At 36.9% G+C, this 25,890-nt stretch overlaps 1 protein-coding gene across 4 annotated transcripts; it reads left to right on the plus strand.

Annotated features, from left to right (window-relative positions):
• On the plus strand, nt 1-25,707 carry LOC115217161 (delta(3,5)-Delta(2,4)-dienoyl-CoA isomerase, mitochondrial). 4 transcript variants are annotated; one of them, XM_029786782.2, is made up of 8 exons: nt 1-166; nt 10,675-10,840; nt 14,576-14,664; nt 18,124-18,248; nt 19,298-19,411; nt 21,327-21,469; nt 23,244-23,394; nt 25,359-25,707. In XM_029786782.2, exons 1-8 carry the CDS (start codon nt 136-138, stop codon nt 25,440-25,442), a joined length of 903 nt encoding a protein of 300 aa, XP_029642642.1. In that variant the 5' UTR covers nt 1-135; the 3' UTR covers nt 25,443-25,707. The 4 variants fall into 4 exon arrangements, with proteins under 4 accessions (XP_029642642.1, XP_029642644.1, XP_029642645.1 ...); XM_029786784.2 differs by having other exon boundaries at nt 47-198; XM_029786785.2 differs by having other exon boundaries at nt 49-170.
• Nucleotides 25,708-25,890: the final 183 nt, after the last annotated feature.

Here is a 25,890-nt window from a genome sequence, read left to right on the forward strand (position 1 = left end):
AACGTGAAAGTATTACCTAGGTGCCTGTTTCTACAACTTGAAAGGAGATTAAATTAAATCAACACCGGTTTGCTGGACGTTGAACTTTGTCATTCATACGATAAAGAAAACATTATTTCCCCTGTCTAATTCGTTATGATGGGATCATTAACTCGATTATCATTCAGTGAGTATGTAGTATTTCAATAATACAACAAGGTAACCATGAAAGATTATCTAATTTGTACTGTGCATGTGTACAGGATGGCCCAAAAGTAGGTTTACAGTTGGTGAATTATCTCTTTCGCATTCATACATGAACAGCTGAGATCTTAATTATAAAAAAAAATGTGAAAATATTATTCTATGCTAATTTGGTTAATTTTGTCAAGCTCCCTTTTCAGTTTGTAAGATAGAAATTTAAATGTAATAAAATGTTTTAAAAGAAACTTGAAGTACCTACGTAATAACTGTAAACCTACTTTTGGGCCACCCTATATATATATATATATATATATATATATACGGTCATATATATATATATATATATATATACGGTCATATATATATATATATATATATATATATATATATATATATATATACGGTCATATATATATATATATATATACGGTCATATATATATATATTATATATATATATACGGTCATATATATATACGGTCATCCCATAAATAATACGGTTTTTTATACTTTTTCATCTTTCAAAATTAAGATAAACAAAGTGCTTTTTTAATTTAAAATATACTCTCCGTTTTCTACAATGCTCTTCAATTTATTTGATAGACTTGCAAGGCCCCTCTTCCATAATTCACTTGTCCATGATGAAAAATACTCCTCCACTAATATTCTAACCTCGTCTACAGAATTCATACTTTAACATCGCCACTTTGGCAACGTTTCGATCGCCCATACTTTTTCCGTACAAATGATTTTGAAAACTGTGGAATCAATGATAATCAGATGGGGCAATGTCCGGCAAATATGGTGGGTGGGGCATTGTTTCCCATTCAAACTGTTCCAGCTTTTGAAATATCATCGTCTTTGTATGTGGCCGAGCATTATCCTGATGGAAGAACACCATTCGTCTTGAAACGAAAAATAGTCGTTTTTGTTTGGTTTGAGTTTAAAAGTTCAAAGTTGACAAACCTTTCATATCCCACCAAACAGATAACACCTTACGTAGGTGAAGACTTTCTTTAGCCTGGGGTGCCAGTGTTTCTCCTTTTCCTACCCAATGTCTTCGGCGCTTGACATTTTTATAGAGAACCTATTTCTCGTCACCAGTCACTATTTGGTCCAAAAAAGGTTCATTGGTGAGATGCGACAGCAAAGAAGGGCACACATTCACTCTCTGATGCGATTAGACTCATAAAGTTTGTGAGGAACTCGTTGATCCAATTTCCTGATTTCTCCGATGGCACGCAGGTGCCAATGTATGGTCGAATGACCAGTCTAGCTCTGCACATCTTACAGGACGAGGCTTGTCTTCTAGGCTGTAGTTTCCGGCTCGGAATTTCTGGAACTACCGTTGACACTGACTTACGCTTATTGTCTGATCCCCATACACTGCATTAATATTCCTCATGCTTTCCGTTGCGTTGTTGCTTTTATTGAACTCATAAAGCAAAATATGCCGAATATGCTCCTTTGTCACTTTCATTATAGCCTTGAAAAATAACTGTCAAAATTGAAATGCACTCTTCAAAATTTGCACTAAGAATAAATACAAGGTAAACTTACTACCTGCTTTTACAGCAAGTCGATGCAGGTAGTTTATCTTGTCCCCTTCGACTTTTTGTTTAAGCAATTGAAAAGACTGCACTGTTTATGGGATGACCCTTCTAAATATATATATCTCTTATGATATATATATATATGTGTGTGTGTGTAAACATTGGATGGTGTTCATACACGCACACATATGTGCATGTGTCTGTGTATAGATATTGAGTGAATATTTCTTCTAAATTTACTGTTTATACTCTCATCATTTATAAATCCTAATATTTATCTCGCTTCGTTGCTAATACTTTGTTTTGAATTACATCAATTAGTTATTGAATTAGAGGTTGAATGGATCTTTCATGAAAACAGCAAGGCTATTCAAGCCATCTACAAGTTATTTTGGATAAATATTAATAACATAATACTTGCATATACTCTCTCTCTCTCTCTATATATATATATATATATATATATAATATATATATATATATATCATCATCATCATCATCATCATTTAGCGTCCGCTTTCCATGGGTTGGACGGTTCAACTGGGGTCTGTGAAGCCAGAAGGCTGCATCAGGCCCAGTCTGATCTGGCAGTGTTTCTACGGCTGGATGCCCTTCCTAACACCAACCACTCCGTGAGTGTAGTAGGTGCTTTTTACGTGCCACCTGCACAGGTGCCAGACAGAGCTGGCAAACGGCCACGAACGGATGGTGTTTTACGTGCCACCGGCACGGGGGCCAGGCGAGGCTGGCAACGGCCACGATCGGATGGTGCTTTTTACGTGTCACCGGCACGGAGGCCAGTCGGGGCGGCGCTGGCAACGACCACAATCGGATGGTTCGCTTACTTGTCACCGGCACTGGTATCACAACTGCAATTTCCATTGATGTTGATGGACTTCGATTTTGGTTCTGCTTTCTGATATCTGATTTGATTTGGTTTGATTTTGATTTTGATTTTCACTTGCCTCAACCGGTCTTCACAAGTGGAGTTTTGTGTCCCAAGAAGGAAAGGTATGTATAAGCCGACTGGCTACATATCAGGTAGAGGCCACGGGTTATGGTCTCACTAGTCTTGCCGGGTCTTCTCACGCACAGCATACTTCCAGAGGTCTCGGTCTCTAGTCATTTCCTTGGTGAGACCTAAAGTTCGAAGGTCGTGCTTCACCACCTCGTCCCAGGTTTTCCTGGGTCTACCTCTTCCACAGGTTCCCTCAACCGCTAGGGTGTGGTACTTTTGCACACAACTATCTTCAGCCATTCTCGTCACATGACCATACCAGCGCAAACGTCTCTCTTGCACACCACAACTGATGCTTCTTAGGTCCAACTTTCAGTTTCCGTCTACCAAATCCACTCACAAGGCTTTGGTCTGCCTGTGGCTATAGTAGGAAACACTTGCCCAAGATACCACGCAGTGAGACTATACCTGGAACCATGTTGTTGAAAATATATGAAGAGTATAAAGGTAATGAATTATCCAGGTGGGTACTGTACAAGGACTCAGTTATAATCCGGTTCAGGCTAACCACATTGAATAGTAAGGACAACTAGGACTACTTAGGGTGAGCAATCGTACCATAATTCATCCGATGGGTAAGTCCTGGGTTCACGTCACTGGATTATGAGTATCTTTGTGAGTGTAAGGTCGATACAATTACAATAAATATGGAGATTGGTATTTGCAAAGGGAGGTCATCCCTCTCTCATCAACCTAAGTGATACGCACGGACTGCCGTTTCTAGGTATTTGCCTGTCTTCGGCGTACGGCAATCACCGGTTTTCGATGAAGGGAGACCGTTTGCAAATACTTATTTATTGTTTTTCTACAAATACTTATTATTATTGTTTTTCCAGTAACTTATTTATTGTTTTCCCATTGAGATGGCTAGTATACTTTACGTTGTCAAGCAGTTACTGTTTAGATCTCGTTCAGAGATTTAATATTGCTTGCAGACAGTTTTTCGAAATCAGTGACGGAAGTTACTGGAAAAACAATAAATAAGTATTTGGACCTAAGAAGCATCAGTTGCGGTGTGCAAGAGAGACGTTTGCACTGGTATGGTCATGTAGCGAGAATGGATGAAGATAATTGTGTGAAAAAGTGCCACACCCTAGCGTTTGAGGGAACCTGTGGAAGAAGCAGACCCAGGAAAACCTGGGAGAGGTGGTGAAGCACGACCTTCGAACTTTAGGTCTCACTGAGGAAATGACTAGAGACCGAGACCTCTGGAAGTATGCTGTGCGTGAGAAGACCCGGCAGGACAAGTGAGACCATAACCCGTGGCCTTCTACATGGGATGTAGCCAGCCCACTTATGCATACCTTCCCTTCTTGGGACACAAAACTCTACTTGTGAAGACCTGTTGAGGCAAGTGAAAATCAAAATCAAAATCGATCAACATCAATGGAAATTGCAGCTGTGATACCAGTGCCGGTGGTATGTAAGAGAACCATCCGAACGTCGCCGTTGCCAGCTCTGCCCCAACTGGCCTCGTGCCGATGGCACATAAAAAGCACCATCCGATTGTGGTCGTTGTCAGCCTCATCTGGCACCTGTGCCGGTGGCACATAAAAGCACCCACTACACTCACGGAGTGGTTGGCATTAGGAAGGGCATCCAGCTGTAGAAACATTGCCAGATCAGACTGGGCCTGGTGCAGCCTCCTGGCTTCCCAGACCCCAGTTGAACCGTCCAACCCATGCTAGCATGAAAAGCGGACGCTAAACGATGATGATGATATATATATATTTATATATATATTTATATATATATATATATATTATATATATATATATATATTATATATATATATATATAGGTGAGAGAGTTGGTATGTGAAAGCACGTTGTTGGATGTATAAAAAATATAAAAGAGTGGAAAAACTACAAAACTACAAAAGGCTTGTGTTATAAGATTAAAGAATATATTGAAGTCGTTATGTTAGAAAAATGTTATAAAATTTTGTGTATAGTAACATGGTTTTTGGATAAATAACTAGTTTTGTATATTCTTTTCAAATTTCTCAAATTTCCTTTACCTACATTGTATCATGTCTTCGCTTGACACGATGTAGCTAAAGGAAATTTGAGAAATTTGAAAAGAATATACAAAACCGGTTATTTATCCAAAAACTATGTTACTATACACAAAATTTTATAACATTTTTCTAACATAACGACTTGTGAGCTGAAACTGGATAAAAAAAATTTTTTAAATATAAATATATTCTTTAACCTTATAACACAAGCCTTCTGTAGTTTTTTCACTCTTTTTTATTTTTCATATATATATATATTTATATATATATATATATTTATGTATATATATATTTATTTATATATATATTTATATATATGTGCCTGGTTTCACTGTCCCTGGCAGGCAAATTCTATCGTATTTACATAACCATTTTTCTCTGTTACATCTCAGACTCTCTGTACCACAAGCCCTCTCTTGCCCCTGGCATCAGTATTGCTCCACTTCTTGGTACTGTAGTTACCCCCTTTTTGCAGCCCTTTATGGTTTTGTCGGCATGTCTGACATTCTCATCCTCAGCTAACAGCAATGACCGTTACTTTAATGCCTTTCAATTCTTCCTCTGCCAATGGAATATGTAATCAGAGTTGACTGAACTGAGAGTTGGTGGGTGACACCTCCAATACAGGTCATGGTTAAGTTTGGATGGCCACTATAGTTTGGGAATGATGCCAAACTAGAAGCACCACACTTTAACCGTTTAGTGTTCAGATTACTCTGTTAAATGTAATATTTTTTTTTATTCAAATTGTTTTGAATTAATCAAGCATTATTTTATAGCTTTGAGGTTTCAATGATGTGATTGTTTATTTTTAGAATGGCATTGTAGGTTAGGTGTGAAAGGCTAGATATTGCCAGTTTGTGGCTGTGTGGTAAGTAGCTTGCTAACCAGCCACATGGTTCCGGGTTCAGTCCCACTGCGTGGCATCTTGGGCAAGTGTCTTCTGCTATAGCCCCGGGCCGACCAATGCCTTGTGAGTGGATTTGGTTGACAGAAACTTAAAGAAGCCTGTCGTATATATGTATATATATATATGTGTATGTTTGTCCCCCTAGCATTGCATGACAACCGATGCTGGTGTGTTTACGTCCCCGTCACTTAGCGGTTTGGCAAAAGAGACTGATAGAATAAGTACTGGGCTTACAAAGAATAAGTCCCGGGGTCGATTTGCTCGACTAAAGGCGGTGCTCCAGCATGGCCGCAGTCAAATGACTGAAACGAGTAAAAGAGTATACAACATATAGAATATTTGGGCCGGATATGGCCGGTTTAAACATTAAAGGGTTAAACCTCTTGAGTAGCTGGGTATTGTCAACTGCCCTGAACCAGTTGTTTAGTTGGATCAGTGCCTTTGGTATTGCTTGCTATCACACATGCATGCACAGACACACACACGCACACACACTTTAACAAGTTTTATTATTTGACTATTGAAGTCTGTTTCCTGTAACTGTCACAGTTGGATCATGTTTTTAATGAGTGTTTAATGAGAGCATTATTATTTCTCATGTTGGAAATGATGTTAAATATATTTTGACTACAGAAACCTTTCATTCTTTTATAATAATATTAGAAAACCATGCCTACTTTCTTGCACGATATATATATAAACAAAATGTATTAGTCAAAGTTAGCTGTTCTAGTTTTTAACCTTTAGCTAGCTACAGTGCTAGATTAGACATTGTTCCTTATGTTTATCCTGTTGCTACTTGTCATGCTAAGTAAATCACTCTTATCTGATAAAATACCAACTTGAATTGAGTCAACTGAAGAACCCTGTATGCTATATTATATCATCATCATCATTTAATATCCAGTTTTCATGCTGGCATGAGTTGGACATTTTGACGGGAGCTGACAAGCCATAGGACTGCACCAGGCTCCATTTGTCTGTTTTGGTATGGCTTTTGCAGCTGGATGCCCTTCCTAATTCCAATCACTGGGTGCATTTTGTGTGGCACCAGCATTGGTACTTTTAATGTGACACCAGCACAGGTACTTTTTACGGGATACCAGCATGGGTGCTTTTTACATGGTGCCAATACAAACCAAAACCTGTAATATACCTAGGAACTTTTACAGTACTCGCATGGATAATTTATCCCTATATGCTCTCTCTCTCTCTCTCTCTCTCTCTCTCTCTCTCTCTCTCTCTCCTCTCTCTCTCTCTCTCTCTCTCTCTTATATATATATAATTATATTTAAGAAAGACTACAAGATAAACTCCTATTTTCCTTCAGATTAAAGGTTGCACTTAAAAGTGCTCAAGGAATTCAGACTTGAGACAAAAGATAACTATATAAGTGAGGATAATGTCAGATAATTCAGTCCACAAACAATAATCCAACTCGCTTTCATCAATAGAATTGATACAGAAGAATCACCAGAAGCACATACTTAATTATTACATAGGCACATTAGAGGAATGCATAGATGCATTAAAAATATATAAATATATTAAAAATATATAAATACATGGAAAATATAGGGGGTCATATACAGATGTGAACATTAATACAGAAATATATTAAACTATATCAAAGCTGTATAAATATATATATATATATATATATACAAAAAAGTGGTCCAACTCACAGAATGTAAATGAAAATAGTGAAATGAAATGAAAGTTAAAAATCTAGGAAGAAAGTAAAATGTAAAATATTAAGTGTCCTACAGCCATTTCTAGGGATTAATTGCCCATAAAAATAAAGGGTATATATACCCATTATTGAGCAATGCCTCCTTCTTCAGGGTTAATAGTGGCTGTGCAAGTGTATATTATTCAGTCTAATATACACTTGACAATTTTACCTAAGTCAAACAGTGAGTTCATGTCAAGACAATTAAGTGGCTGCCCTAATTATATAACTATTTATTGTGAACAGCCAAAAAGACAATAAGAAGCAGAATATTTACTAAACAATGAAAATATTTAACCCTTTTGTTACTGTAATTATTTTGAGATGCTCTGTGTTTCTTTGAATTACTTTAAATATAACAAAGAATTTAATAAAATAACTTGGTTATCATTTAGCTAGAGTTAGGAACATAAATTGTGACTATGGTTTGGTGGAAGATTTTAATTCAAAATTTATGAAAACAGGACATTTGTACTCAGAGCCAGAGCCAGTTTCAGCCGGGTTGGTAATGAAAGTGTTAAATGAAATCTTCAAGAACTGCTACATAACAGAGAAGTTTTGTTCTGAAAACAATATCAGTTTAATGTACAAGGTGATATCAAAAAGTTCCTGGACTAGCTCTGTAGCACATTAACAGAGGGCAGCACATGGTTGCAAGGGCAGTGAGAGCTAGCAGTGACCTTCATGAGATAGTGTACCGTGTGACATTGTTGTGTTTACTTTACAAGTTGTGAAATTTGAGTTTTTCTGATCATGTGTATGCAGTAGTCTGCAATTTTGCCATGGACAGGAACAAAGAGCCAACATGAAATTTTGCATTAAACTTGGGAAGTCTGCTAGAGAGTAATTGAGCATGCTTCAGCAAGCTTACGGCAACAAGGCAAATGGATTGTAAGCAAGGTTTCAAGTGGCATGAGCTTTTCAAAAGAGGAATAATCTCCCTGGAAGACCTGCGACGAGTGTCACCTTTGGAAATGTGGTATTGTACACTGAGAATTTGTTCCCCCCAGGGCCAGACTATCAGTCGAGAGTTCTATTGTGACATTTTGAAGTGTTTGAGGGGGGACATTCAGTGAAAGGAACCAAATCTGTGGAGTGTAAACAACAATGCACCCTGTTACTAAATTCTCCTCACTCATGAGTTTCTTGCCAAGATCAACATGGTATTGCTTTCACACCCACCCTATTTGCCAGATTTAGCTCCTGCAGACTTCCATCTCTTCCCTAAGATGAAAATGTAGTTCAAGGTTGCCATTTTAACATCACTGTTGAGATTAAGAGCAAATTGCAGAAGGTCTTCAACTTACTTACAGGAAACAACTTCCAGGATGGATTCCAAAAGTGGCAGAAACACTGGGTCCAGTATATTGCTGTGCAAAGTGACTATTTCAAAGGAGATGATGTTAAAACTTACTCTTTTACTTGTTTCAGTCATTTGACGGTGGCCATGCTGGAGCACCGCCTTTAGTCAAGCAAATCAACCCCAGGACTTATTCTTTGTAAGCCTAGTACTTATTCTATTGGTCCCTTTTGCCAAACCACTAAGTTACGGGGATGTAAACACACCAGCATCGGTTGTCAAGCAAAGTTGGGGGACAAACACAGACACACAAACATATACACACACATATATATACGACAGGCTTCTTTCAGTTTCTGTCTACCAAATCCACTCACAAGGCTTTGGTCGGCCAAGGCTCTAGTAGAAGACACTTGCCCAAGGTGCCACGCAGTGGGACTGAACCCAGAACCATGTAGTTTGTAAGCAAGCTACCTACCACACAGCCACTCCTATGCCTTAGGTAAATTTAAGTTAATTTTTATTAAACATAACTAGTCCTGGAACATTTTTGATATCACCTTGTAATAATAATAATAATAATAATAATAATAATAATAAAACATTGTGTACAGTGCTCAGGTGCACTACAACTCATCTAAAGTGTATGTATAGTACATAGGGTAATGTACAAGCGTCAGGAAAAGAACAGCGCATGAGTCATGACATACGCATATGTGTATGAGTATGGAAGGGGGACAATCAGGTGTAGTTTCGGCGGATATTCTCAAATGACTGCTTTGGCAGGATTTCTATGCCTGGATGCCCTTCTTAACACCATATATTTGTGCGTGGGTGTGTGTGTGTGTAAGAGAGAGAAAGGGAGAGGGGCCACATGGCCTAGTGGTTAGGGTATTGCACTCACGATCATGAGATCAATTCCTAGACCAGGTGGTGTGTTGTGTTCTTGAGCAAAATACTCACATTACTCTGCAATCACTTAAACTCCTGACGTGTGGTACATCATACATCTGTTCAGGCAATATCGATTTGATGGAGAGAGTGAACTAACATACAGCACATACATTTGATCACTACAAACAAATCATTTGTGCTGGTCATTTGGCAAAAGGTGAATACTCATACATCATCTTTGATGCAAGAGTCCTTTGTGTATGTGTGTGTGTGTGTGTGTGTGTGTGTGTGTGTTTTTAAACCTTTATTCCCTCGCAGTTAAGGATATTAGAGGAATTACGAAGTGTGACGCCTTTGCCCTGTTTCCTTGATTAGCTATAAGTGAATCATGGAGCAGAGACATCTGGTGCAGGTGAAGGATAGATTTCATTATGTAAAAATAATATAGATGATATTAAATTCTTGATATATTAGGCATAGGGGTGGCTGTGTGGTAAGTAGCTTGCTTACGAACCACATGGTTCCGGGTTCAGTCCCACTGCATGGTACCTTGGGCAAATGTCTTCTACTATAGCCTCGGGCCAACCAAAGCCTTGTGAGTGGATTTGGTAGACGGAAACTAAAAGAAGGTCCTCGTATATATGTATATATATGTGTGTGTGTGTGTGTGTGTATGCTTGTGTGTCTGTGTTTGTCCCCCCAACATCGCTTCACAACCGATGCTGGTGTGGTTACGTCCCCGTAACTTAGCGGTTCGGCAAAAGAGACCGATAGAATAAGTACTAGGCTTACAAAGAATAAGTCCTGGGGTCAATTTGCTTGACTAAAGGTGGTGCTCCAACATGGCCACAGTCAAATGACTGAAACAAGTAAAAGAGAGTAGATCCAAGTAAATGTATTTTTGGTTGAATCAGTGAAAATTTTTCTCATGCCACTAAGTAGTTATGTTTTGATTTAATAACATGAATGTTATCTAAAAACAGAGGAGATTAATTAATTAATTGGTGCAGTTAATTCAATTTAACTTATTTACTGTAGTTTTTTTTTTCCTTTTTTAATTAACAGCAACAAGATTACTTGGAACAAAGTATGGTTTATATAGAACCATGACTGTTGCAGCCACAGATTACCAATATGAAAACTTGAAAGTCACTAAACCAAGTGACTGGGTATTCCATGTAGAATTTAACCGACCCGATAAAAGAAATGCCATCAATCGAGAATTATCAGTGTAAGTTTACTAATTTTGCATTGATTTAACTATTTAACCCTTTAATGTTCAGATTACTCCTGTTAAATGTAGTATTTTTTTACTCAAATTGTTTTGAGTTAATCTTGCATTATCTTATAGCTTTGAGGTTTCAATAATGTGATTGTTTATTTTTAGAATGTCAATGTAGGCGTATGAGTAGCTGTGTGGTAAGAAGTGGCTGTGTAGCAAGTGTCTTCTACTATAGCCTCGGGCCGACCAAAGCCTTGTGAGTGGATTTGGTAGACGGAAACTGACAGAAGCCTGTTGTATATATGTGTATGTGTTTGTGTGTCTGTTTGTCCCCCCAACATCGCTTGACAACCGATGCTGGTGTGTTTACGTCCCCGTAACTTAGCGGTTCAGCAAAAGAGACCGATAGAATAAGTACTAGGCTTACAAAGAATAAGTCTTGGGGTCGATTTGCTCGACTAAAAGGTGGTGCTCCAGCATGGCCACAGTCAAATGACTGAAACAAGTAAAAGAGTAAAAGAGAGTAGGTTAGGTGTGAGAGGCTAGATATTGCCAGTTTGAATATAAAACATATAGAATATTTGGTCCAGATATGACCGGTTTAAACACTAAAGAGTTAATGTTCCAATTGTTTAGAATTAAGTGGAGCTTTGCCACCTTGAAATCACGAATGCTGGTTAAAGTGACCGAGACCATTGGCAGTATACCATGCTTGAGAAAACCTGTCGAGCCAAGTGAGATTGTAGTCGTGGCCAATGCCAGTGTTTTGTAACTGGTGCATAAATAGTACCCACTACACTCTTGGAGTGGTTGGTGTTAGGAAGATTATCCAGCTGTAGGAACCATGCCAAATCAGAATGAAGCCTGGTGCAGCTCCTCAGCTTACCAGATAGATTGAAGAACATTGTAGAAAATGAAGGACAGTATATTTTAGATTAAAAAAAGAACTTTGTTTATCTTAGTTTTGAAAAATAAAAGAAGTATAAAAAACCCACATCATTTATAGGATTTCCCAATATTTACAAAGGTCAACTTTAATTCATGAATCACCTGCTTTTTTGATTAAAAAATTACAATATTAATGCTGTTAATAAAATAAAAATGATAATAAAACAAGTGAAACCACCAACATAAAAATCTTTGAGAGAACTGCATTAGAATTCTTTGTAACATGAAAATAGATATTAATTTTAAATTTTTTGCACAAGGCTAACAAGCTTGGGGGAGGGGGCTAGTCAATTACGTTGACCCCCCAGTGCTCAACTGGTACTTATTTTACCAATTCCAAAAGGATAAAAGGCAAACTCAACACTGGCAAAATTTTAACTCAGAACACAAAGATGAACGAAAATGCTACTATGCATTTTGCCCAGCACGCAAAGAATTCTACCAGCTCAATGCCTTAACACGAAAATAAATATTAAACATGAAAATGATCAGATATAGAACATCAAAAAGTGTCTGCTATAGAATTTTCTCAAGAAATATTTAGCTGAAAATTTCTGCAGCAACCTGCTTTCTAGTGTGTGAGTATCCCACCTTCCGTGACACCTCTGTTTCATTGTTTCATATATCCTGATGGAGTTCCTTCTCCTTACTCCTTGCTTATCTCAAAACCTGTCTAAGAAGTAATTTAAGTGTGTGTGGAGGTAATAAACCTTGATGTTTGTATTTACATCCAAGTTTAAAATCGGAGAACATGTTTTCTAGATTTAGAGAGTTGTTGTCTGAAAATTGTCAAGAAAATTTTTGACAACCAAAACCAGCTAAGATCATGCACATTAAAATCTATGAATTGTGGATCTTTGGTAAGATCTATTGTCTAAGATCATCAGAAATCTTGCTTTAAATTTTTACTTTCTCATTCTAGAGAATTTATAACTTAGCATACACTTTTTTTGATTAATGTCATTACTTTTAGTTGTTGGTTTGAAATAATTAGATTTAATGAATATTTGTTGTTTTATTAGTCTTTAGTATATTATCAGCATTAATATTTTCATTATTTTTGTATTAAAATAGACTATTTAGTCATTAGAGTTGAAAGGTCAAAACTGATATCGTTTTGGAATCAGTGACCCAAATGTACCTAAGAATTGATCTAACTTCTGAGGTGCAACTGAAATCCCTAATTTCAATGTATGAATGGCTATATCAGCAAATAATAGAGTGTGCTGTATCTCCCAAAACTGAATATTTTTGTGTATTTGAAATCATCACTTCAAATATATGCAAGAATAGATCTTAAATTCTATGGTATCAAAATCAAGTAGAAGTGTTTAACGGCTTCAATACCCCTGGTTTTAGCTATAAGATAAAGTTTGCAGGGAAATATTTAAGAGAAAGGATCCCTTGTTTATATTGTTAAATATTTCTGATATATCTCATCCAGAATGGCCCTTCAACTGAAAGTAAAAAAAAAACTATATTTTTCACTCGTGTAAAAAGTCCATCTCAAAACTCACAATTTTTTTCTGTATGTAAATCTGAAAGTGACAAGCGTGATAGGGGTCCCCAATTTTAATGCACGAGTCAATACATCAACATACATCTCCAAAACTAGCTCCATCAGGGTAAAAACTAATAGTATATATTGGAATAAACATCTCAAATCCACTCAAGAATTGATCTAAAGAATCCTGTAAAACTCGAATCTGTACATTTGCCAAGGTGAAGATGACAGAATTATCTCCCTTGAACTTATTTGGGGAAATATTAAACGAAACTATAGAAACTTTGAATCATCTTCCTTCCACCGGGATCTTAACTCTCTGTACTCTAAGCTAACTGTCATCCAATTTTCACAGTGATAAAGATACAACCCCCATAAGATATGGATAAAAAATTTTACAGATGCAACTTGTCACTTTCAGATTTACATACAGAAAAATATTGTGAGTTTGCATAAAAAATGACATACTGAAGTTTTGAGATGAACTTTTCATGAGAGAAAAAAATATTATTTTTTTTTCTTTCAGATGAAGGGCCATTCTGGATGAAATATATCAGAAATATTTAACAATGAGGGATCCTTTCTGTTAAATATTTCCCTGCAAACTTTATCTTATATCTAAAACTAGGGGTATTGAAGCTGTTAAACACTTCTACTTGATTTTAACTCCCAGCCTGTGAATGAGCTACAAAATCAATATTTTTATTAATTTTGCCACATTACCTTTGTATCATGGGATAGTAATGCTTAACACAAAAACTGTCAAAGGTAGGAAATATGCAGAGTTTGTTTGAATAAGCTAGAAGGTAGACAGGTAGGACATAGATAAAGTTGCCTCCAAGGAGATGAAACAGAAAAACTGATTAAACACTGTAGCATAGATGAAGCTAATTGGCAATTATTTTCCAGTTTTGGGCGAGTGGAAAAAATATTGCTGGAAACGTTTGACTTTTATCACAGAGATGAACAAATATTTGTTGATTTCTAATGAGTTGATGGAGAATGGAACATACAAAAATATTGCTTCCTAGCTACATGGTTTCGGGTTCAGTCCCACTGCGTGGCACTTTGGGTAGGTGTCTTCTGCTATAGCCCTGAGCCGACCGAAGCTTTGTGATTGAATTCGGCAGGCGGAAGTTACTGCCGTGTGTGTGTAGGTGCTTGTGCCTCTCCAAAAGATATAAATATTGTTGTAATTATTTAGCTAAATTCAATTAAAGATAATTTTTCTTACTAATGTAATAAACAAAGAAAATACTAAATGTATACATATTTATATATTTCTCTTGTAGAGATGTTATTTCTGCCTTCAAAAAGCTTTCCTATGATCCAGACTGCCGTGTTGTGGTTCTTAGCGGGGCAGGACGAGTATTTACTGCAGGTTTGTTCATATTGGCTTTATCAGTATTTTTTTTTAAATATGCTATCAGTATTAATGCCAGATACTGTAGTAAACTGCCATGTTCATTGACCAAGAAATGATGTTTCACTAGCACTACTAACATAAGACATAAACATCACAGACTCTCTTTCTCTTAGAAAATTTATGATTTTGAGCCTGACAAAGAATTTACTATCATAAACATAGGTGAGATCTTTCAAAATTTGACTCAAGACCCTCACACCTGGTTCTCAAATGTTTTTTAGTTTTTAATTTATTCGTCAGAGAACAGTTCTGATGATATGTTTTGTTTTCTGTCAAACCACTACATTTATATTACTGTGGGAAAAGCAAGAATTTAGCAAGCACTTCTTTTTCTTGACCATAACAAATCTCGATCATTAACACAGCCAGATTCTCTTCCCATCATTAACCCTTCTCTATTACAAATAAGAGAATCTCTTCTATCACTCTTTTTAAAGGTTACATAGTGATGGTATGATTCCTTGACAACAGAAATTACAACAGCATCACCAGTTTCAGCTTGCAATATTCAGAGAATCTGTAAACAAACACACTAATACATATACATTTCATCATCACCATCATCATCATCATTTAACGTCCGCTTTCCATGCTAGCATGGGTTGGACGATTTGACTGAGGGCTGGCAAACCAGATGGCTGCACCAGGCTTCAATCTTGATCTGGCAGAGTTTCTACAGCTGGATGCCCTTCCTAACGCCAACCACTCCAATAGTGTAGTGGGTGCTTTTACATGCCACCAGCATGGGGTCAGTCAGGCAGTACTGGCAACAACCTCGCTCGAATCTTTTACACATGGCACAGGTGACAGTAAGGCAATGCTGGTAACGATCACACTCGAATGGTACCTTTTACATGCCACCGGCATGGAGGCCAGATAGCCACTCTGGCAACGATCACACTCGGATAGTGATCTTAACACCCTACTAGCACGGGGCTTGAGTGCCAGTAAGGTGACGCTGGTATACGTACATATATTTATTTGTTTGTGTTAAGTCTGATCTTACTGATTGTGTAATGCACCCATGGCGCTGACATGTAAAAGTGCCCTTGTGGTGACATGTGAAAGTAACCATGCAGCATCGCATAGAAGCATCCATGCAGTGCTGCATAAAAGTATCCAGTACACTCTGTAAAGTGGTTGGTGTTAGGAAGGGCATCCAGCCATAGTAAACTATACCAAATCAGACTAGTCTGGTGCAGCTTACCTGGCTTGTCAGCTCTGGTCACACCGTCCAGTCCATGATAGCATGGACAATAGATGTTAAATGATGATGATGTGTGTGTGCGCATACTCTCACCCCTTTGATGAATGACAGTTCCAAACACGTGTAAAAAATTACCATCACCCGAATGGCTGCATGTGTGTATGATTAAACTGAAGACTTCCTGTAACACCCTCTAGCTGTTCCTATTGCCACTGAATTTATGTGATGGTGTTGGCACCAATGCCTTGGTTTGCTGAATAATTCACATAATGAATATTATTATTATTATTTTCCCTTTTTTCTTCAAATTTTCTTCCGTTTCTCGCCGAGTATTTTCTGTACACCTAGGGCAGAGAAGCTCATTGTATGCATTCCCAGATTACACACGCAAATTCACAGGTAAAATATGTATTTAAAAAATTAATGAATAAATAAATTCATGAATGGATGTTGTTTTCACAGCGATAATGCTCTTCTCAGTACATGAGCCATTCCAATTAACACGATTTTTTGTGCTTCCTGTAGGGACTGTTGTCGCCTTGAGATGCCACATCTTTTCAATTTCTATTAGCAAGTCTTTATATTTACTAATCTTGTCAAATTCTTTCACTGCTATTATTATTATTATTATTATTATTATTATTATTATTATTATTATTATTATTATTATTACTATTACTATTACTACTACTACTACTACTACTACTATTGTTATTGTTATTATCATCATCATCATCATTATCATTATCATTATCATTATCATCATCATCATTATCATTATCATTATCATCATCATCACCATCACCACCACCACCACCACCACCATCATCACCACCACCACCATCATCATCACCACCACCACCATCATCATCATCATCATCATCATCATCATTATTATTATTATTATTATTATTATTATAGTAGGCATGGTTTATGCAGAGCCAGTCTTATTGTCTCAGCTTTCAAATTTGTATTGGTCTGGTGCAACAAGCGTCACAAGCCCAGTAATTATCAGAATGCAGGATTTGTATCTTCTCTTAGATGAGCAACTAAAGAGCTGAAGGACCTCATCTGCTCTGGGTTTGTTGCGCTGTGTGAGGGACCTTCTTCAGGAAACAATTTTGTGACAAGCTAGTTAACCCATAGCTGAGACCCTAACAGGTGCTACTACTCTGGGTCAGAGTAGACTTGGGAACAATAGGGGCTAAATATTGGTTCCAAACTCCTCAAAACACTAAAACTTCCAGACCAAGACCCTATTTCAGGACACGAGGCAAGGGTGAATTTCATAGGAATGTGAAAGGAGATGGTTAGATGAGAAAAAAAAAACAGATTTTATTTCAACTTCACTGTTGATATACTTAGTGTATATCAACAAATCTAGCTTTAACAAATCTATAAACAATTACTCCAACAACATCTATTCTACCTATACGGAACAATACATACTTTTTACTTTACTTATTTCAGTTTGACTGTGGCCATGCTGGAGCACTGCCTTTAGTCGATCAAATCGACCCCAGGACTTATTCTTTGTAAGCCTAGTACTTATTCTATCAGTCTCTTTTGCCGAACCGCTAAGTTACGGGCACGTAAACCCACCAGCATCGGTTGTCAAGCGATATTGGAGGGACAAGCACAGGCTCACAAACATGTATATACACATACATATATATGTATATACATATATACGATGGACTTCTTTCAGTTTCTGTCTAATAAATCCACTCACACGGCTTTGGTCGGCCCGAGGCTAAAGTATCAGACACATGCCCAAGGTGCCACGCAGTGGGAATGAACCCGAAACTATGTGGTTTGTAAGCAAGCTACTTACCACTGAGCCACTCCTACGCTATAGTAAAACATCATTCACAAGAGGTAAGATAGTGTTTTCTTCTCTTAATCTTATTCAAAACTAAAGCTAGTAGACTTGTTAGCATGCTAGACAAAAAACCTTAACGGCATTTTGTCTGTCTTTACATTCTGGGTTCAAGTCCTGACGTGGTCAACTTTGCCTTTCACCCTTTCAGGCTCAGTAAAAATAGGTACCAGTCAAACACTATGATTGATGTAATTGACTCATCTCCTCCTGCAAAATTGCTAGCCTTGTGCCAAAAAATTTGACTTGAATCTTATTCAAAACTAAAAATCTTTTTTTCTAGAATATCTCTAAAATTCTTTATCTTAATATAATCTTCTATTTTCAGGGGTTGATTTTGCCTCATTAGCAGAAGTTTACCAAGAGACTGGAGATATGGAAGTATCAAGGAGGGCTTTTGCACTTTATAAAACTATCAAAGATTTCCAAGATACATGCAGTGCATTTGAAAAGGTAAATCATTGTTTTGTAATCTTCAGTTTACTTAAAACGGTCACAAATAACAATCATGGCCAACTGTGAAGAATCACAGTTTGGGAGGTGGGGTGGGAAAGTGAAAAGGCTAGTTGGATATAGTCTAGGCTACTAATTGCATAGGCCTTCAGTTCAAATTCACTGCATTTAATCGTTAAGTGGTGATACCTTTAATTAATTTTCCTTTGCTTACTTTGCTCTTGAGATACCAAATTATCTGGGAATATCTCTCAAGAGCTGATGAGTTTGTAGCTCTCATCCCATCAATGATGCTGTACTTAATTGCGAGATAACTCTAGCAGTTAATGTAGCTGTAAATAGATACCATAGTTAGATACTGTCCAATACTATAAACGTTGGGAGCTGTTTTGTTAGTTTTGCAACATTTAATGATAATATCAAAACTATCATTTCAATTAAAATTTCTGATTAATTATCATGTTGATGGTGAGCAGTGGATCTTTCAGTTAACCCCATTTTAAAATCTCAGGACTACTTTGTAGGGTATATTTAGATACTTAATTTCAGAAAGACAACAAAAAATATTCGTGTTTAGCTCTTTTATAATGTTATGCTAAATTGTTGAAGGCCAACAAATCCCTATTAGATCAATAGAGAAATTCATTCTCTAACACAGAATCCCACAGTGACTGCCTTTCACATTCCACTGTGCAGGAACTTGGTAAATGTAAATCATAGTTTTGGTACTAATTACGTTGTGTGCTTGTACTGAAAAAAAAAATATTGTTTTAGTGGTTTCAACAATTTGACCTTGGCCATAGAGGCATGTCACGGCCAGAGGATTTTGCTTTCCATATCGCAGTAACTTACTGGTTGTTTATAATGTTAAAGAAGAAATTTTAAAAAATATAATGATTTAAATATATGATTTTTTTTAAATCATGTGTGTGCGCATGTATGTGTGAGAGAGAGAATGAGATAAGAAACTTAAGCTTACTAATGAGTGATTGAGCTAAAATAGAAAAATATCCGATTGAAATATAAATTAATACTTTCTACTTCTTCAGTGTCCTAAACCTGTAATCTCAGCTGTCCATGGCGCCTGTATTGGATTTGGTGTGGATCTAATATCCGCTTGTGACATGAGATATTGTACCAAAGATGCATGGCTCCAAGTAAAAGTAAGTTACTACTTTACAAATACTTAAATGTTGCTTTGATAATTGTAAGTAATCACCGTGTTAACAGTATCTAGCCACCTTGCTAATAGTGAGTAACCACCTTGTTGAGAGTAAGTGTAGCCACCTTGCTAGAGTGAGTATAGGCACTTTGCTAATAGTGAATATAGGCACCTTGTTAATAATGAGTAGCCACCTTGTTAATGATGAGTAGTTACCTTGCTAAGAGTGAGTGTAGCCACCTTGCTAATAGTGAGTATAGGCATCTTGCTTATAGTGAGTATAGGCACCTTGTTAATAGTGAGTAGCCACCTTGTTAATGATGAGTAGTCACCTTGCTGAGAGTGAGTGTAGCCACCTTGCTAATAGTGAGTATAGGCACCTTGTTAATAGTGAGTAGCTACCTTGTTAATGATGAGTAGTTACCTTGCTAAGAGTGAGTGTAGCTACCTTGCTAATAGTGACTATAGGCATCTTGCTTGTAGTGAGTATAGGCACCTTGTTAATAGTGAGTAGCCACCTTGTTAATGATGAGTAGTCACCTTGCTAAGAGTGAGTATAGGCACTTTGCTAATAGTGAGTATAGGCACTTTGCCAATAGTGAGTATAGCCACCTTGTTAATGATGAGTAGTCACCTTGCTAAGAGTGAGTGTAGCTACTTTGCTAATAGTGACTATAGGCATCTTGCTTGTAGTGAGTATAGGCACCTTGTTAATAGTGAGTAGCCACCTTGTTAATGATGAGTAGTCACCTTGCTAAGAGTGAGTATAGGCACTTTGCTAATAGTGAGTATAGGCACTTTGCTAATAGTGAGTATAGCCACCTTGTTAATGATGAGTAGTCACCTTGCTAAGAGTGAGTGTAGCTACCTTGCTAATAGTGACTATAGGCATCTTGCTTGTAGTGTGTATAGGCACCTTGTTAATAGTGAGTAGCCACCTTGTTAATGATGAGTAGTCACCTTGCTAAGAGTGAGTATAGGCACTTTGCTAATAGTGAGTATAGGCACTTTGCTAATAGTGAGTATAGCCACCTTGTTAATGATGAGTAGTCACCTTGCTAAGAGTGAGTATTGGCATCATGCTTATAATGAATATAGACACCTTGCTAATAGTGAGTAGCCACCTTGCTATTAGTGATTAGCTACCTTGCTAAGATCTGAGTTCAAGAACTATACAGAAGCAGCAGAATTCTATAAGAGAGTAAACAGGTTGGTGTTAGATTTGCCACTTGTTGGCATAACATGTTGGAAGAGAGGAGCTAATCATTGTGGATATTTCTCAAAATATAGCTGAAACTTCATTATTCAACTCTTTATATATCGGCTTTCAAGGCATATTTTATTTCATGCAACTCTTTTTTAATACATGTGCATATATACGTGAATATATATGTGCATATATATGTCCATATATATATAGGCGTGGGAGTGGCTGTGTGGTAAGTAGCTTGCTTACGAACCACAAGGTTCCAAGTTCAGTCCCACTGCATGGTACCTTGGGCAAGTGCCTTTTACGATAGCCTTGGGCCGACCAAAGCCTTGTGAGTGGATTTGGCAGATGGAAAGAATCCCATTGTGTATATATATCTGCGTATATATATATATATGTTTGTGTATCTGTGTTTGTCCCCCCAACATCACTTGACAACTGATGCTGGTGTGTTTACGTCCCCGTAACTTAGCAGTTCAGTAAAAAAAAAAAAATAGAATAAGTACTAGACTTACAAAGAATAAGTCCTAGGGTCGATTTGCTTGACTAAAGGTGGTGCTCCAGCATGGCCGCAGTCAAATGACTGAAACAAGTAAAAGAGTAAGAGTATACAATGATTATTACCACCACCACCACCATCACCATCATCATCATCATCATAATTTCTGACTACGCTCTGACATTTCTGTGCATTTATTTCCTTTAGGAAGTCGACTTTGGTCTCGCAGCTGATGTTGGCACTTTACAACGTTTACCAAGAATTATTGGCAATCAAAGCCTTGTTAGAGAACTAGCTTATACAGCGAGGGCTATAACTTCAGATGAAGCACATGATGTTGGACTTGTGAGGTTTGTATAAAGTTTTATCCCTTCATATCATCTTGTACTTCTTCATCTTCATCATCATCATTTAACGTCCGCTTTCCATGCTACCATGTGTTGGACGATTTGACTGAGGACTGGCGAACCAAATGGTTGCACCAGGCTCCAATCTGATCTGGCAGAGTTTCTACAGCTGGATGCCCTTCCTAACGCCAACCACTCCGAGAGTGTAGTGGCTGATTTTGCGTGCCACCAGCACGAGGGCCAGTACTTGTTTATCTTTTTTTCTTCCACCTCATTTCCATAATTATTTGATTACTGAACAAATGCCAACCTTTCCCTTACTTCCTGATACTTGGTTTTTTACCAGATCATGAGACATGTAGGCCCCTGTTAGTGAAGTGGCCCCTTTGAGTGATGTTCAAATGAACCTCATTATAGATGTATTACTGCATGTGTGTGAGAGAAAGTGTGTACAATTCAAAGAATATGTTGAGGTATTTGTTGTTGTTATCAGCCCTGATTAAACTGACATCTAGTTATTTCCATCCCATCTCTTTAGGGATATGTAAGGCTACAGTATCTAATGAACCTTAATTCTGTCATTTAAAGGAAAGCCTCCTGATCGAGAGCAGAAATTGACAGCTGAGAAACTGTTACAAAATTGCCATCTGTCTCTCGTTATATTTGTTGCTTCATCATCATCATCATCCTCATTTGACATCTGTTGTCCATACTGGCATGGATTGGATGGTTTGACCAGGGCTAGTAAGCTGAGGGACTGTACCAGACTTTCTGTACATTTTTAGTGTTTGTTGCACCTGTACACCTTCCACACACACAAAAACTATTTTCCAAGTTAATCTTATTCTGATATTGCTTGCTTGTACATGGATAATTATTCTTCAAATTGTAATAATGAAACTGTAAAAATGAGAGCTTGTTCATCAGTAAAAAACACTCAACTAACTCACAGTCAACTCATTAATGTTAAAGGATTGATATTATATTAACTACTACTATAATTTTTATTATAAAGCACCTGTGCTGGTACCACGTAAAAATTACCCAGTACACTCTATAAAGTAGTTGGTGTTAGGAAGGGTATCTAGCCATTGAAATCATGCCAAAATGGACAATTGGAGCCTGATACAGCTCTCCAGCTTTCCAGCTCCTGTCAAATTGTCCAACCCATGCCAGCATGGAAAATGGACATTAAATGAGGATAATGATGATGAGGATGTCTTTATATTCTTCTTTATCAATATAAAGAAGAATATTTTGTTTTCCTTGAAATCATTAAAAAATGTGTAGAAAAATAAATTTCCCTCTAAATTGTTGATTTCAAAAGTGATTTCTTCTGATTTTGGCTTTTTTTTGTTGTTTTTTTCTGGAAAATGATAAATCTGAGATGTTTATTGATTCCATTTTCAGAATAGAAAACTTTTGATTGAAAGATGACCAGCAACCAGGACATTTACATATTAGTTGCTACTGTTGTTGCTATCTCTGCAATTTTCCATTTCTTTATTGAGATAAATTTATTTAATACAGCTGATTGCTTTTGTAATTAGAAGTCTCACTTAATTAGATATGAGACTAACATTTTGCCATTAGCTAAATCAGCTTAGAAAATGTAAGATTACATGTCCTGTTCGGAAATATATTAAAACATGTCAGATCTATGTATTCGATTGTTTCTGTTTCATTTTGTTTGTTTTGATATGTTACCTTGGTAAAACCTTTTATAAATCAAATGCATTAAAAGATTTAATTACAAAATTTCTTCAATTTTATGCAGCCGTGTTTTTGATGACAAAGCCCAACTGATCAAAGCTGTCCTTGATATTGCATCAGTCATAGCCAAGAAAAGCCCAATTGCCATCCAAACTACAAAGAAGAGTTTGCTGTATTCCCAAGACCATTCAGTCCAAGACGGTTTGGATAACATTGTAAGTCTATTTTAAGTAATAATAGTTGTTGTTGTTGCAGTTGTTGTTGTTGTTCAATTTAAAAGTTGACTCGATTGATTAACTGTCAAAATATTGGCTTTCTCTGATCGGCTCGCTATGCCAAATTGATTTTAGCATTTTTACAAGTGTAACACATTCATTCAAGATTTCTTCTGGAGTCATAATGGTGTTAATCAGTTCAGTAACGTTCATTTATTGTGAAATCTTATTTTAGATAGCTGGTTAGAGTTTTACAAGGCCGAAATGCAAATCTTACCTCAGCCTCTTTTAGTTGCCTTTCACAATACACAGAGGAAAAGATGGATCTGTTCTCTGACATGCCAGTCTCTGCCCAGCTCTAGAGCAAAGTGAAACGAAGTGTTTTTCTCAAGAACACAATGCTTTGCCTCATCCGGAAATCAAAGCCCTAACCACAGGCCATGTGCCTTGACATTTAATTACTTCAGGAATTATTTTGGTCATTAATCAAGCTATTGTTTTGTTTTTTGTATGTTTGTTTGTTTCTTGCCCTTTTCAAGCCTAGCCAGGTTCATGAGCCCAGTTTCCTGGTTTCTGTGATGTATGTGTTCCCCCCCAGTTGGACGGGACACCAGTCCATCACAGCATTACTCACGAAACAAGAAGAGAGAGTGAGAGAAAGTTGTGGCGAAAAAGTACAACAGGGGTCACCACCACCACCCACCCCCCGCCAGAGCCTCGTGGAGCTTTTAGGTGTTTTCACTCAATAAACACACACAATGCCCGGTCTAGGAACCAAAACCGCGAGTTTGCTACCCTAACCACTGGGCCAGTGCGCCTCCGATCAAGCTATAGTATAGATGCTATATTCAGTAGTTTGACCATGCAGTGTGTCATCCATGGGGATGATATGTCTCTTTTCTCTGATATCTTAAAAATATAAGTATCTGCTTTCCATCTCTTGTAGACTAGTTATAAACAGCAGGAGCACTGTGTCATTTAAAGTATACTTGTTAGCATGCATTGATGAGTTCAAGTTCATTTAAGGGGCTGGAAACTATTGGAAGCCCAGACCAGTTATAAGAAATCATGATCATAAAATCAAGGATAATATCACTTATCTACAGAATGACTGACCATAAGTAATATCACCCTTGATATTAACCCTTTAGCATTTAAACCAACTATTTCTCGCCAAAATATTCTACCCATTTTATGTTCAAACTGAACATATTCAGCTTATCACACCTACCCTACATTCTAAAAATAACAATCACACCCTTGAAGCCTCAAAGCTACAAGGTAATGCATGTTTAACTAAAAATTGTGAATAAATAGGCATTACATTTAACAGAGTAGTCTGAATGCTAAAGGATTAATCATTTTATTGTATTTGAGTTGAGGACAGTTGGGTTTTATTTGGGAAAGTTGAGATGATATTAGACAGAAGGCAGAGATTAAATAGTCAGAACTGATTTTAGAAAGTGGGTATAAGATTAGGGATCATCGTCATTATCGTTTAGTGTCTATTTTTCATGCTAGCATGGGTTAGATGGTTTGATTGGACCACGTAAGCTAGAGAGATATACCTTATATTAGAATTACTATGTCGAAGTGACACGCCTTCTTTACATTTAAATCTTAACATGAACAGAAATTACGCCCCGTCTTTCTTAAAGTTTATGCATGTGATTTGGAAAGGCATGGAATGAATACAGTCTGTGACATAGTTTGAGTTTTTAGGTAAACCATAGTTATTGTCAGTAATTTGAACGAATGTGTGCTCCACCCAGTTGGATTGTCACGCTTCATGAAGATAGAAGCGATCAAGTATACAGGTTTAGGTTGGGCAACAATTTCAGTTTGGAAATTTTGATTATGATCTCTGACAGAGTATATACAGGTAAATTTATAATCTGAAATAGACTTGTTAAAACTCCACCTAAAATCGACAGCATTTAATGGCAAATTATATTTTCTTTCAGGCTGCTTTGAATCAGGTAATGTTGCAGAGTGAAGACCTCATGAAATCAATAGCAGAAAAATCACCAATCTTCTCAAAACTCTAGTCATTTAAATGAGCTGAAACAGTTTAATATTTTGTAGTTTGATCTGTTATATGGGATCAACCCAGGGAGCAAATGTGTGCAAATTAAGCAGAAATAATTTACCAATAATTAACCAAATAATTAACAAAGTGCAATAGGCAAACTAATCTATATTTAATTCTAATTATTATTTTTTTTTTTTGTGCTAATGTTTGATGGAATAACATCCATCTTTGAAATTTCAAACAGATTTTATACTGAAATAATGACAAAATATTTCTTGGTTAAAAAAAAAAGCAAAATAAAAAACATCAATTCTTTATTAACATTTTTTTCATTAGATATTATATCTTAAGCAGCTGATTGATTTCAATCGATAGTTTTTCATTTTTACAATATTTGTTTCATGAAAAAAGTTGATGAGTTGACAAAAACAAGCTGTCTGACTAATGGATTTAATACTATCCCT

The sequence above is a fragment of the Octopus sinensis genome, linkage group LG11 (genome assembly GCF_006345805.1).
Source record: "Octopus sinensis linkage group LG11, ASM634580v1, whole genome shotgun sequence".
Lineage (NCBI taxonomy): Eukaryota > Metazoa > Mollusca > Cephalopoda > Octopoda > Octopodidae > Octopus > Octopus sinensis.